This window comes from Lissotriton vulgaris, chromosome 11 (assembly GCF_964263255.1).
Source record: "Lissotriton vulgaris chromosome 11, aLisVul1.2, whole genome shotgun sequence".
Taxonomy (NCBI): Eukaryota; Metazoa; Chordata; class Amphibia; order Caudata; family Salamandridae; genus Lissotriton; species Lissotriton vulgaris.
In genome coordinates this window covers 774398955-774415269 of record NC_141699.1, presented here as the reverse complement: position 1 = coordinate 774415269, position 16315 = coordinate 774398955, and the positions used below count along the sequence as shown (strand labels likewise).

Below are 16315 nucleotides of genomic sequence, written 5' to 3'. Positions count from 1 at the left end.
TAAAATGGGCAACCAGAGTTCCATATTAAATTTAAAAAGATCGATGGGGACACCATCGGGGCCTGGAGCTTTGCCATTTTTGCTAGCCATCAGGGCTGTCTCCACCTCCTCATGAGTTATATTAAGGGGCAACGGGAAAGAAATTAAGTTTAGCCCAGAACAAAAGAATTGAGTTGCGGATGAGGGTGAGCTGAATATCCGCTCAAAATAGTCAACCCACGTCTGCTCCTCAATGGCAACGTCAAGGCTGGGGTTCACCGTTGTCCTAGCTAGGAAGGGAGACTTCAGGATCTTCCCGAACACGGCACTGTCTCCTATGGCACAAGAGGAATGTAGTTGGGTCCAAAGCTCTTTTTTCAGCATGTTCTTCCTGCTTCTTAGGGCCTGTTTATACATTTTTCGGTAAGCGGCTATTTCCTTAGAGGTTCTATCCTTTTTATGTAGCACTATTTTTAAATCCTGGTAGGCTTTCGTACAAGCGCTGTCAAACCAATCCTTATTGGTCGATTTCCCTGTGTTCTTTTTAACAAAAAGGTATTCTCTAATTGTTGTTGTTAATGTTAAAAAACCATGATCTCCTCACTGATAGTGGCTAGATCAAAGAATTTCTCAAGAACTGGTCTTAACTTAGAGAGCAGTTTGGTGGTAATAGCCTGAGGGTCTACCGTTTCCCACTTAAGGGAATATCCGTTAAGTCTATCTAGGGAGAGGTTGTTTTGGGTAAGGGTCCACTTGATGTTAAACCCTTTCGTTTTCTTAGACAGTTTCAGTGACGCAGTCTGATGCACGCATGAGGTGATGTACATAACATTACATACATTACATTACATAGACACCTCACACTTCACTTTTTTAACAGTACCAGCCTGGGGCCTATTAAAGATTTTTTAGTCCACCCCACGCGCCAGGCACTTTTTAACTTACCACTCACTCATAACCCCACCACTCACTCACATCAAACCCTCAAACGCACCACACAATAGACATTGAAATAAGTGCTCCCGCGTAGTCGTAGGTCGTAGCACGCCGCATCCCGTAGAGGGGTGCGAAAACCGCAATGATGAAGCATGACACCAAGGGTCCTTTTGGTGTGTGAGGGGTATTTTAAAAAACACTAAGTGCTCCCCACCATTGTAGGGAACACTTTCAGAACTAATGGTGGATTATTTGTATTAACACAAACATCAATATGTTAACATTAAACTCTGATTAACTGACGTATTGATTGTCTGATCGGTTAATTGATTGATTTTCTTCTTTAAGCAGTAGACTCTTTTTGCTTGTGCTTCAGCCTGACTTTCTACTTTATGAAATTGATCGAAATCCTCAATGATGCTTACTTATATTAAAAGACATCAATATATATCTATTGAAAATAGATATTGATGTAAAAAGAAACTTGAACATGATAATGGAATGGAATGTATGGTACCTCTTTACAGAAAGTACCAATGAATGGAAGGCACCGTGAGTACAGCTACACAATTACAGACAAGACAAACAGCATAAAATAGTACACCAACATTTAAAAAAACCATTTTGACATGTACTTGGTACCTGCTATTGAGTTCAGCACATCTTTTGAAAAGGACGTATCCACAGAGTTTGCATGTTTCATTGCTGCCTGATTTTGTGATCCCCCAGTGGTGCTTATGTCATCTCTTGACCCCTAGAATTTGAAATTGGATAAATGTAAGTCTTAAAATGTGGATATTATGTATTGATGTGGATAATCCAAGTTTTTTGATGAATCCATTTTTGTGATTGCTTGTAATTTGAGGTCCCAAAATGCTCCACATGATCAGTGCACATACCTGAGTAATTGATTGGCCTTTAACTTTGTGTTAAAGCCCAGTCCCTGGAGCAAGAAAGTTGACTTTATGAAAATGCTCTTTTTCTTGTGAAACATTCCTTTCTCTTTACGTATTGGATGTAAGAAACCATTTTCACACACAGCAAGAATAAAGGAATTACTGTTGTTCCATCCCATCTTGTTGATTTTTTGCTGTTTTGTCTTTACATTATATCACATACACAACACTAAACGTACAATCACCACTTACATATTAACATTCTTTTTAATGGCTACATGAGCTCCCACATATTCATTGATTGAAACTATTTCCATGTGAATGACCATAGCTAAAGATTTTACCAAAGCTGCTTCTACTTTACCACTTCTGGGTGAAGCCTTTTGATGTCACAGATGTAGCTGCATCAATATGCCAAAAAGACATTTCACATAGCTCTGTGGAGTTAGTAACCCATTTCCATACCCAAGAGTTTTTCAAGACTTCATCATAGCAAAGAACATAGAGGGTGAGGCCAAAAGAAATACAAAATGAATGAAAGGAAATAAAAGCATTCAACATGGGAGGTGGAGTTGTCTTGAAGTATTCCCACAACACAATACATAATGAAGGTTGAGCAACAACACAGCTACTGTTAAACAGGAAGGGCTGCAGCCTTGCCCAGCTGAACTTGCTGTTATCCCTCCTCAGAAAGCACACAATAATTGATATCTAGAGTGCTCCGAAATCCATGTTGCTGTTTTACAAATAGAGTGCACACAAACTCCTTTTAAGAGTGTGGAAGTTGCTGCTGTACACATAGTGGCATGAGCATGGAAACCGCAGGAACCTCTTTTCCACCAGCATAGAAGGATATCTAACTATCAATTCACCCATATGGAAAATGTTTTTTTTATAACAGCCTTGCCAAACTGGTGACCTTGATGTCTAATCAATATGTTATTGTCAAATCTCAGCAATTGGGTCATATTAATCTATGTAATATCTCCTCCTCCTTAGTTGGATAAGAAGGGAGATAAAATTATGTCAAGTAAAGTCAGCTGTGAGATATTAAATTCAGTGTCCATCTTAGTTAAGGAAGACCCAGGAACAGAAGGTCTGTGTAGCAATGCCACCTTCCCCAAATCAGAGCAACCTGAGAATGATGAAACCACATTTTGAAAATCATTTTTCATTAGCCAATGTACAGGTGGAAAATTCAGATTTATTATCAAAGCAGCTCTCAGGGATTCCAGGGTAGGGAACAGTCTGGGGTGAAAAAAAGATGCAGTTTTTTATGGAATTAGTCACACGATGCTCTATCATTTGGAGCTTCCAGCTCTGAGATATTGAAGAAACACCTCCTGATGACTCTCGTATTTGGGACTGACTGATAATATTCATCACACTTTCCTTCAATTGGAGAAGACTTACTGACAAACAGTTTCCTCTGCAGGAAGCCCTGTGAAAGATTCACATTGCATTGCTGCTCTAGGTAAGAAACCTTAGTACTACTCACTTCTTCATTTATTGAATCGTGCAATTATGGTTTATATAAATCCAAACCTCATTTGGCAAAAATAAAGGAAATGAATAATGACTTTGATGCAAATCACGGAACCATTAACATGAGAAGATTTATATGCATAGTTGTTTTTGGGACTCTCCACAGAGCACTGAATGACATCAAAAACAGGTGATCTCCCCAAACCCTCAAGCAAAGTGTCTGTTACCAAGGTCAGCCAAGGAAAGGCCTTATAAAAGGCTCCCCACTGCTCAAGTTCTCTGGCTGAGTCCACCATGCAGCCCACCTAACAATTCTGCCCTTTTGCTGACCATAGCACTCATTCCATTACAATTCAAGGCACCACTGCAGTATTCTCATTTTCAAATGAGCCTGAATGTCAAAAAAGGTGCAAGAAGCTATTTGGGAGGAATCTCAGCCTTTCTCTTTCTGGTTGCAATGCATTTCTTGCGAACTTTGTTATCACTTAAACTATTCCAGTAAGAAAAAAGCTCTCACAAATGAAGTATCTATCACTGTCCCTATGAATTGACCATGCTCAGGTGGACTCAGATTGTGCTTTCTGTAATGCACATAAAAACCAAAGCTGCTCGTCCTACAAACTGACCTTGTGTAGCAATCATCAAATAAAGGTAAAGGTCAATATATCAGTGAACATGAGCTGCCACCTCAGCTCGACCTTTGGCAAACACCAGAGGGGCTGAACTCAACCCAAAGGGCAGACCAGAAAATTAGTACAATAATGCTGATCCGCTTGGTAATATTCTGTGGCAGCGAGTGATCTGAATATGCAAATAAGTGTCTTGCAAATCCAATGGGAGCAACCAGTCTTGAATTTAGTAGGGTTGAACATGTTTGAAAGTTTTCATTCTGAAGTTTTGTCTCCAATTACATTTTGTGACAGACCTGAGTTCCATAATTGGGCCTAAAACACCAGTTTTTTGGAAAAAGAAAGTACAAAGAATAACAATCATATTCTCTTGGAAAACCTTGGACTACTTCAATAACTACCTTTGCTAAATGATCTGGAAACGCCTTCATCAAAATGACTGTGGGGAGGACAGATTGGGGGAAAAGGCAGCTAGAGGTCCAACTTCTGGAAATTATCTGCAAAACCAATTGCTCTGCAGTTATCCTCTGGCATGGACTCAAAATGACTATCAATCAACCATAAATGTTGTCTTGTGGTGCTGTAGAGCATATACATCAAAGAGGCTTAGCAGCCAGGTTTGAAGAGGAAGATTACACATTTATGTGCTGGCCTTTTCTTGTTCCTCTGCTCTTGAAAGAGTGAGGCTGTTGCTATTGTGCTTGAAGCAGCTGCTGCATTTGATTCCTAAAAATTCCTAAACAAATTCTGGTGCTAGCGAAGGGACCATTTATAAGTTGAGGAAAGGCCTAGAGCCCTCGTTGCAGCTACACTTGGTTTAATACTTTCCAGGGATGCATCTGCATTTTCTGTCACCTGTTAAAGGGCCTATACACAAACTTGCACTGCAGATCCCCACAAAGGCCAGTTTTGCTCATCCATCAATTTTAAAGCAGAATGATAGCAGAGACAATAGCATGAGCTAAAGAATCAGCAGCTTCCAAACCAAACTGCATGGCTGCTTAAATGTACCACACCATCCTTACAGAAATCTGACAATTACTTTCTCATATGATCAGGCAGCCTTAGAACGGCAAGCCATGTGAAGTTCCAAAGTGCTCGATGATTCCTAGAAAGAAGGCAACTCTCAATAGCAAGCCCTAAAGCAAACTGTCTGAGTCTGAAAGTGTTTAATCCTTTGGTCTTCCATCTGGAGGCCCAGTGAAAATCTTCACTGATTTCACCTTTGAAGCACTTGCCCATGCTACTAAGCTTTCTGTTATAGGATAGAAGCCAAGTATGTAAAATCCAAAATCACCATTTTATAATTGTCAGTCCCCTTTGACTGAGGCTTATCCAATGAAAGGACAACCTTAACTATAAGTGCCCCATTAAAGGGCAAAACACCCACTGAAAATTGCTTACCAGACAATTTCTTTGTGAACAAAGAAGTCTTCAACTTTATTGTATCCAAATGATGTGTGCCAGAATAGTGCAGTAAAAAATGTTGGCTGACATAAATATTGTGTCCCAAATGTCACTTACAAAAATGTTGTCCCATTGGGTGTGCATTTTATATTAGTTGTTCCAATAAGCAAAATGTTTGTAAATGTTATTCTCTACTTAATATTTATGTCAGATCCTTTCTGTGATATTCTGGAACCACGCCACCTGAATAGCCTACAATTAGCAGCCTCCTTAATGACCCTTGAAAATTGGACCTGCTTAGCCTAAACATGCCCTTCAGGAATATAACTTTTAACTCTGCAGATATGCTAAGACCACTAACAATAAGCAAATCCATCAGGTTGGCGGACACCCATGTCCCTGTACCTATGGTGGAAGACTACCCTGCTGTTCACGGAGATTCAGCCTGCTTTGCATGACTCTCTGTGCCTACAGTGTATGTGCTGGTATCTCTGGTCCACTATAGGCACTGCTGGAATGATGAGAGTGTGCCATGTGTTTCTGGTCTGTGTGGCATTTCACTTTGCTTTTCAGATACCATTCCTATCCTTAGGGATTTAGCTCTGAGAACCAAAATAACAATGATCCTGATATGCAGGGAGTTACCTCCCTCGGCATCTTTATTCTTCCAGCCTAGGCCCACCATGCCTACCATGGCAGATCCAGGCAGTGTAAAGCCATGACAGTAGTTCCACCCTACATAGGACGGTATGAATAAGACTGTGACCCAGTCGTCCTCTGGTCAACAAATTGCTGATTCAAGGTTTTTTCAATGGTGGAGCCATCTAAAGCTCCGCCATTTGGTTCCCTGCAGTTTTCTAACCTGTAAATGGGGCAGAGGGACTACAAATTCAGTAGTGCAGGACCTCTGTGGATTTATAGCAGAGTTGTCAATACGTCAAACTGTAAATGGCCCTACTGAGTATGTAAATGGCACATTTTAAACAAATTAAAACATATTTTCGAAATATACAACCATATAATATGAAAAAACAGAGACTTTGCATTATGAAATTTCTACATATAAACATTTGTTTTTTAACAACTTTGTTGAGGACTATTGTTTTTTTTTTAATCCAAGGTAGAAAACCTAATAAATGTAACCTCAAAATTGAAACTTTAACTGCTTTCCCACCCTACAGTGCAAGGGGGATATATTTTTTTAATTTATGGTAATATTGTCTTTGTTTTGAATTGTTTCTATATTCACCTGACTTGTTTAACTATTAGTCTATTTTTCAATTTTCTTTATTATCCTTATTAAATGATTCTCTTTTTTCTTAACATGCGTGCCAACATTTGAGTTGTTTATTTGTTTAACTGTGTTGTTAATGAGCTGGTTTGTGTCACAAAATCCCATCACACAATTTCTCCTGAGATTGGATGTTTTTTTAGTCATAACACCTGACTCATTTCATGTGAAGATCACCTTACTCCCTTGTACAAGTTACCAAAGTTAGGCAGTATTCTTTAAACAGCCATTAGTACACCTCACATTTGTCATGAGTCTACAAAACCAATAGTTTTTGTCCAGCTGTACCAATCCTTAAACTAAGTGCATTCAGTTATTTTGCTTGTAATATTACAGGCTTCTGTAGTTGACCACAGAAAAAGTCAAATTCTCTGATTATAATCATTTTAGAATGAGCATTGTCTATTTCATTTTTCAAAAGTAAATCAAACATGTTTGCTCTTAAACGAGCTTATTCCAGAAATGTATGACAATAAAATAATGCCCATATGTTACCTGGTTTGACGTATTAATATTGAATGGGAACACCTCTTTCAGGAAAATCCCTGGCAAATTGTCTAGGAGCATTCCATAGAGTGGCAGGTACAAAGTTGCTATTTGTGATTGTCTTTCCTAAAACAGATACAAAACTGGAATATTAGGAGTTGAAACAAATAAGTAGACAGTTGTTTATTGCACCTCATTGTGCTCTCAATTCATCACCTTTATCAATTTACCCTAACACAGCATAGAAGCCTAGCAAAATATTCTTCCCATAAGGGAGACAATAAGCTCAGTGCAGATTTACTGAGCGGGAGAAAGAGAGAGAGAAAGAGAAAGAGAAAAAGTAAGAGAAAGAGTGCAAGACTAAAAATTAGGTCAACATAGAACTATGAACAAATGGCTGGATTCCCGAGTGAACGGGGTACCCAAAATGATACCTTGCGCTTGCAAGTTAATTTATTCCAGTGCAATATTATTCCATGACAGGACAATATTATGCAAGAGTTGATACTGTGCAAGGGGTACAAGAGTAGGAATCAAAGGTGTGTTATGCCTTGAAAATTTGTGAATACCCACTAATATGTCAGTCTGTGGGTGTTCACAAACTTCCTTCCTCACATGTTGTCACCTGAAAAAGGTTGAAAAGTTGCTCCTGCCAAGAGTTGTAGGACTTTAACAAGTATGCCTTCACAATACATACCTTTACCGCACATCTTTTACCATGCAATGCCTTTACAATGCAATGCCTTTACCACACATGCCTTAGCCACCAATTTGCCTTTACCACGCGTTTCTTTACAAATAAAGGTAAGTGTATTTAAGGCAGTAACTTTGGCCCCATTAGACGAATCTTCACAAAACTTTCAAAAAACTCAGTTCGTCACCTCAGCTGCTTCCTGGAAAGTTTCCGGGTGACCCACCAAGTTGGGGCCAAGAAAAAAAGCGGTTCCAAAATGCAAAAACCCCATGCATTTTCCAAAGATGTCTTTAAGACGGGCTACAGCAAAAACTGCTAAATGGAATTACACCAAATTTAGCAGAAATCTAGATCCTGGTCTGCATATTGTGCTTTTTGTGATTTGGTGTAAATCTGTTCTGTAGATTTTGGGAAATTAAGGGTCACATATATTTGGATATCTAAACGAGATTCACCAGAGATTTTCACTGGAGCACCGATTGAAAAATGGAGCATCCTGATTGGCCCAGGGATCTTTATTTCCCTTAGGCCATCTGCTGCCATGGGAGTCAGACTCCTGTGGGAGCGAGTAATCTGATTGGCTGCATGGAAGATGCAAAAATTTTGCTGGCAGCCATTATAGGACTTGGGGACTTTGTCCCCTGTCCTGAACTTATAACAATAGGGGCCAGATGTGGGAGACCAAATACCGGTTGGTAACGGCCGATTTCGGCCGTTATCGACCGGTATTTGGTGTTTGATATGTAGGGGGCTTGGGATTGACAGAATCGGTAAATTTACCGATTCGGTAAATTTACCGAATCGGTAAAATACCGAATCGGTAAATTTACTGATTCCGTAAATCCAGATGTAGGTGGCACTGAAAACAGTGCCACAGACCCTTAAGAATTCGTTATTTACCACCCAATAATATTGGGTGGTAAATAACGAATTCCTATGTGCATGTACATCTGTGCATGTACACCCTGTCCCCCTTGGCAATTCAGTATTTTTACTGATTTGGTAATTACCGAATCGGTATTTGCCATTGATTCCTATGGGCTTCAAGGCCCATGGGAATCAATGGCAAATACCTATTCAGTAATTACTGAATCGGTAAATACCGAATCCTACCGATTCGGTATTTGATACCGAATGATTACCTACATTAGACTTACCGATTCATGAATACCGAATCGGTAAAATTCGGTATTTATGAATTGGTAAATCTAATTTACCTACATATAGCCCTATTTATATACAGGGATAGTGTGGAGATACCCTGATCCCCTAGACCCCAAAGGGGGAACCCAGAGGGACCCCTCAGAGCCAAAAAGAAAAACAAATCAGCAAAAATTGCTGCGATCCCCTGAGACTCAAAAAGATAAAAATGGTGTCTGGGCTGCATTTACTAACTATAAGCCTCATAGAGCCCACCCCCAGGGCTGTATTCATAAAGGGGAGGGGACTCTGTTCACCCCTCCATGAGCCAACCACAGACCCCTGAGAGCCTATCCCAGGGGCTGAAATTATTATTTATGGGGAGGGGGTCACGCAGACCCCTTCTTCAAGCCACCACAGGCCCCAGGGAGCAGACCCCGGGGCAAAATCATAAAACAAGGGGAGGGGCTGCAAAACCCTCCCTCTCTGAGCTATGACAGGCCCCTGGGAGATCACCCGCAGGGCCAATTACATCAAGGGAGGGGGCCATGCCCCCCCCCCTCCCGTAAGCAATGAATGGCCCCGGTGACCCCATTCCCTGGGGCCATCCCAGATGCTATATCCTAGGGAGCCCTCCCCTGGGAAATATATGTTTTATTTTTTTTAATTTTTTTTTTATTGAACCAGATTCAATCAGACAGTATAAACAGAAAATGATAAAGTACAATAACTTATTACAAATAATACAAATACAATTGATACATCAATATTGAATCAATAAGGCTATTAAAAGAAGCGACATGCAGTTGTAAAAAATAACATACATAACAAAAATATGTATATAACAAGAGCATTGTCTTAATTCATTGTACGACACCAGTTTTCCAATTTGTTATTGGGTGCCATATTGAATCACCACGTTTCTTTGCTCTAATTCCCCTAGTAGCATAAATAGCCGTCTCATAGCTAAAAACTGCTAAGAATCGGGCTAACCACATGTGGAGCTAGGGGGTTCAAGTTCTTTCCAGCGGGATGACAAAATAATTCTGAGGACAGCCGTTCCAATAAATAGCAATTTTTCCTCTTGTTTTGTGAGTTCTAACGAGGAGTCATAGCCAAAAATAAACAAAGTATCGGATTCAGGGAGTTTACGCCCAAATATCACCAACCAAAAATCACTAATCGCTATGTTAATATGATCGAGCTTTGGACAGTTGCTAAACATATGTATGAGTGTCGCTGGGCCCTGCGAACATCTAGGACATAAATCATTTTCCCTTTTACCCCAGTTGAATAGTTTAGCAGGAGTATAGTAGAGGTTGAATACAGTTTTATACGTCTTAGTTTTAAGATTACTAGCCATAAACAAAGAATCACTTAGTTCCAACACTTTATAGATATCGTCATTAGGATTACTAATTTTCCTAGCCCAGTTTGCTTCGGTTTTCTCCAAATCATCTTGGATGTCAGTTAATAAAATATCATACAGTAATCCTATTTTTATATTTGGTCTATTAACAGCTTCTATAATATCCACTCTTGTTAGACTTATGGCTGATCCTTTTGCTTTAAGATAAGCATACATTTGTACATATTTAATATATTCACCATTAGATAATTGATATTTATTCTTTAAATCTATAAACTTAGTTTCAAAATTATTTAACAGAAAATCCTTTATTCTACAAATTCCAAGTCTTTGCCATTTCCTAGCTATAACATCATGGGAGAGACAATGAGTGGTTCTCGGTTGCCATAGCGAAGTGTATCTATTACATTTTGTAATTTTCATATGTTTAACAATCCTAGCCCAAACCTTCCAAGCACTGCTTACAATTTCAAATTTACATATCTTTCTAATATCTTTGGCTTCTGTTTGTTGTAAAAACAGCCCATTTACATCTCTTCCGAGAACTAGCTCATAAATTGATGGTACTACACTGACGTCCACGATAGCTATCTCAGGACTATAGTTAAACATGGGTGACATTTGTTTAAAGAGTGCTGCCCAATGATATAGACTTGTATTGGGAATAGCAAGCCCACCTCTATCTCTCGGTAATGATAATAGCTTGTGGGATCTCCTGATCTTTCCTTGTTGCCATAAAAATGTACTCATAAGAGAGTCAAGTGTTTTTAAGGGTTTGGAGTCTACTGCCAAGGGAATTGCACAGAACGGATATAAGCATCTAGGCAGCACATTCTTTTTAAGAAAATTGCCTCTTCCAATGATTGATAAGTGTAAACCATTAACCCGATCCAGATCTTTTTTGATTTTTTCAATAAGAGGGTTATAGTTAAGAACATCTATTACCTTAACATCAGGGCTAATAGTAATTCCTAAGTAGGTAGCTCTATCAGCTCTTCTCTGATCAATATAATTAATGTTGTCGGGGTACATAGTACAATTGTCTTCCCCCGGTTCAGAGAATACCCTGAATGGATACCATATTCAGAGGTGAGGGACACTATTCAAAGAGGGCAATAGCCCTACATGTATGATCGTAGTTCCTTTACCAGGAACGAAGCCATGCTGCCAAGGGGAGACCAGTTGTTCAATAACCCTGCTGAGTCTCGTGGCCATCACTTTGGCATATAATTTAGAGTCTAAATTTATCAAAGAAATAGGGCGATATGAAGTTAATTGCTCAGGGGGTTTTCCTTTCTTAGGGAAGACAATTATATTTGTTTCTTTCCAAGAGTGTGGTGATACACCATTCCATTGTATTCCCAAAAAGAGATCAAGAAGCAGAGGAAATATTTGACGACTAAGTATCTTATACAGGTCTATTGGTATTTTATCAGGTCCAGCTGCTTTGCCCGATGAGTGATAACAGAGCATTTTCCACTTCATGTAGGGTGATTTCACTTTCTAAATCATCTCTAGTAGTATCATCTAAGATTTTTGATGCCTCATGGTTATGAAGGAGATTATCAAGAAAACAGAATATTTCATTGTCAGTAGATTTAGTTCCTTCAGTATAGAGTTTTTGATAATACTGTTGAAATTGATAAATAATGTCAGGAGTGTCAGTATAGGTTCTACCACTATCAGTTATCTGACTGATATAGCTAGATACATTCTTTTGTCTAGTGCGCAGAGCCAGTTGCCTACCAACTCTCTCCCCACTCTCGTAGACATCTTTCCTGTATGCTTTATAAGTTTGGGATGCTTTTTCACTAAGGCTTGCATTCAGCTCCGCTTTTAATAATGATAATTGATACATACATTGTTTTGCATCTAACCTTTGTGAGATGATCAAGGTGTGACTTTCTTCTGCCTTTGCTAGGGCCGCGAGTTTCAAACTATAGTTCATAGTATTTTGTTTTTTAGCCCTAGCTTGAAAGCTTATAGTTTCCCCCCTAAGTGCCGATTTATAGCAGTCCCATACCACATTCCTTGTGGCACTAAAGCGATTAATGTTAAAAAATTCCTCTGTCAAATTACTAATATAGTTAATATAGTCATTGTTAGAGAGCAATTTGCTATCAAAAGTCCATTGTCTAGGTTTGTTAGTTGACATTTCTATTTTCATTGTGAAGGCCAGGGCGTTATGGTCTGATATAATTTTGGGGTATTTACTGATAGAGGATTGCGTGGCTAGATCTCTAGTTGTGAATACATAATCTATACGAACGTGCTTTTGGTGTGGATGCGAAAAATATGTGTATCCAGCATTCTGAGTATTCTGATTTTTTTCCCCCCATATATCAATTAATCACAAACTATTCACCAGTCTCCTAATTGCTTTATATACTTTAGGTTTCCGGCCTGAAGAGGTCTGTTGAGTAAAACTAATGTTATTGAGCATAGGATTAAGAGAGATATTGAAGTCCCCACACATAATTAGTGGGCCCTGACAAGTGGCGAGTTCTGATTCAAGAAATGTGAAAGTTGTAGGGTCATCTTGGTTAGAGCCATAGATGGTACAAATAGTGATGCCTATGGCAAGTTTTACAATTGCCCATCTTCCATGAGAGTCAGAGAGGTGACGTACCGGCCCACCTAGGTGTGATTTAGCTAGGATTGCAACTCCTCTTATATTTGATGACTGCGTTGATGCAGCTAACAGATTATAACGTCTTACTTTCAATAATGATCTCCGAGCCCATGGCACATGTGTCTCTTGGAGACATAGTATATCTACCGGATTCAGGCCAATTAGTTCTGCGACCCGACGTTGTTTCTCACTGTTCAATAGCCCCCCTATATTCCATGTTTGTATAACCAACTTACCCATTATTTATCACGAAAAATTGACCAAGAGATTCTTTTGGCGTCTTGTTATTATGATCAGTCATTATACACAATTTTTTTTTAGTATATTCGAAAAAAAGAAAGTTGTCGTATTGTTCTGTCTTCAGATCTGGTTCATTTTTATTTTTTGTTTGAGTGCCCCACCAGCCCCCCCCCGCCAACCCCCCCTAGCAACCCCTCCCACCCCGCCCGCTCCTTTCTCCCCCCCCCCAAGGTGTAGGCCATCACCCCATGTGAAAGGGCCTGCACGCCTACTGTGAAACAGGCGTAAGATTTGCACGCAACAGCGTCATAAAAGTGACGCAGTGATATCTCTGCGTCATATTAAATTTATGATGTATTATGTCAGAAGTTCTTACAGATACGTCAGTATTTCAGACGTATCTGTAAGCGCAAAAGTGATGCATTGCTGGAGCGTGTCTCAAAAATGATGCAACTCCAGCAATGCATCCTTTCACATGGGGCCAGGCCCCATGTGAGAGGGCCTGCACGCCTGCTGTGAAACAGGCGTAAGATTTGGACGCAACAGCGTCATAAAAGTGACGCAGTGATATCTCATAGATTTCACTGCGTCACCTCTACGACCCTTTCTTGCGTCAATACGTCCCTTTTGCATACATTACACCTGACGTAGGTATAATGTGGCGCAGGGGCTAACAAAGTGACACATCTACCTAGATGCGTCACTTTGTAAATATGACTGAATAAGGTGCATTATCTACAGCACTGGTGCGTCACAAAAAGTGACGCACCGGTGGCATTAAAGTGACGCATGGCCTCATAAATGAGGCCTTCAGTCTTCTACTCATGCGTCATATTAAATATATGACATATTATGTCGGAAGTACTTACAGATACGTCAGTATTTCAGACGTATCTGTAAGCGCAAAAGTGATGCATTGCTGGAGTGTGTCACAAAAATGATGCAACTCCAGCAATGCATCTTTTCTTACACTTCCACACCCCCGTTCCTTTTCAACATTTTCTTTGAATATCCACATTCCCCATATTCACTCTCCTTCTCCTTACTTTCCTTCCCAACACTCACCTTTTTTTAGTCCCCCTACTTCACTTCCTTTCTCCTCTCATACATTTCTGTTCTTTCTTACTCATTTTCCTTTCCATTATCAATGCACTCCACTTCACTTACTCTTTTTCATTTTTTTAAGAATATAGCTCTTTGATGAGAATTGGAGGTAGTTCTGAAAAGAACTTTTTTTTTTCTTCTTTTTTCTTTTTTAAGAACAGAAACAAAAACAGGGAATGGAAACTGCTCAACAGGAGCAAAAAAAACAAAAAGAAAATTAGGGCTGGGAACGGCAGCGATGGTTCTCCAATGCTCGAACCATGAGCAGGACACTTTGCTCCCCAAAGGTAAGGAGTTGATCGCAGTATCTGCATTTCAGGACACCTTTGTTGAATGCAGGTTGAATATTTGGAACCAGCTCCTGCGATCGCCCCCTCACAGAAGTAGTTGCTCCTCCGGTGGATGTAGAGGCCCCATCACTGGGAACCTCTTGTGCCAGAGCCCTGACACTTTCCCGGCCAAAATTCTGGGGGTGCCTCCTCTCCACATGGCGTATCATTGTGAAGTTCCCAAAAGAATATTTCTTTTTGGGGTCACCCTGTGACACGACTTTTTTGCAGATCCTGCACTCCACTTTTGGAGCATTCACCTTTTTCAGTCCTTCTGGTATGGAAACATTTTTCCAGATGAAATGCTCTTTCACCTTTGGCTGAGGAGGCTCTTCACTGCTGGATGGTCTGGCAGCCATGATTAACCAAGAAAGATGCAAGAGCAAAAAGGCAGGTCTTTCAGTCACAAAAGTGAAAGAAGAAGTGAAGGAAATGGGTGGGGATTTCATTCTTTGGAAAAAAAAACTGTTAGCAACCAATGAAAAGTGTTATTTTAAGGTCACATGACTTGACGCGCTGACGCTGCGCGCACCGGAGCGCTTCCGGGTGCGCATAGGCGGCGCGAACGTAGGCTTTTCCGGGGCGCATACGTGGCGCGAAGGTAGGCGCATAAGCGGTGCGAACGTAGGCGCTTCCGGGGCGCATACGCGGCGCGAACGTAGGCGCTTCCGAGACGCATACGCGGCACGAACGTAGGTGCTTCCGGGGGCCCTTACGCGGCGCGCCGAAGTGACGTGTTGATAGTTTCACGGAAACGCAAAATTATTTTCATTTCCTTATTCAAAAAAACTGCTTTTATATGTATGGTACTAAATGTCTTGCGTTATTATTTATTTTTCATTCATATTTTTTTACACGAACGCAAGTAGCGCTCTGGGTGCGCTTTCCGGAGAGCTTACCGGTGCGCGGACCCAGAGCGCCCCCAAAAAAAATGATAACATTTTTAAAAAAAAAAATATTATTATGAAAAAATATATACTAATTAATATACTCACACAAATCAGCAAATTAAAAAAAATCGTAGGTTACAAACTCGATATAGAAAGGGATTAGCATTTAAAAAACCTATGAAATTCACTGAAAAAACCATAGGTTTCACACCAGTTATAGTTACGAATTAGCATTTAAAAAACCTAATAAATTCACTGAAAAAACCATAGGTTTCACACCAGTTATAGTTACCTCGAAATTTTACTGACATAAAACCATTGAAATTCCCACGTTATAGTTAGTTGGACTCACTATAACTTGCGAGCCTGCAATGCACTGCTGATGATGTCACATATTACATCACTCATGACATGGTCAGTGACATCACTCATGACATCACTGATGACACCATCCTCGTGACAGAGTGACAGACCTCCTTTCAGTGTAATGTAACCCTTAAAACACATATTCAAAAATAGAAATTAACATTTTCAAAAAAATTGAGATACTCATACCAGTTACAACAAACAATTCAGTAATTCCACCATCTATATACACATCCACTCATTCACCAACAGTTCTATATAGTCACTCATACATATACTCACTCATCATATGTAGTGATACACCTATACATCCTGTTACACACCAACAGTCATCCAAAAGTTACTCACACACATACTCACACATGCAAATAAACTACTGAACATCCATTTATTTGCATATAGAACTATAAACACACTACCACTTTACTTCTATGGAAATTTA

At 39.9% G+C, this 16315-nt stretch overlaps 1 protein-coding gene across 9 annotated transcripts in view; it reads right to left on the bottom strand.

Moving 5' to 3' along the window:
* DOCK10 (dedicator of cytokinesis 10) overlaps window positions 1-16315 on the bottom strand; it is a 1740483-nt gene that overhangs the window by 397124 nt on the left and 1327044 nt on the right. For all 9 annotated transcript variants that reach the window (XM_086943899.1, XM_086943900.1, XM_086943901.1 and 6 more), the window contains exons 33-34: window positions 7119-7235; window positions 1558-1669 (exon numbers count right to left, since the gene is read on the bottom strand). In XM_086943899.1, coding sequence (XP_086800025.1) covers window positions 1558-1669; window positions 7119-7235 — 229 coding nt within the window. The remainder of the gene's footprint in view (window positions 1-1557; window positions 1670-7118; window positions 7236-16315) is intronic.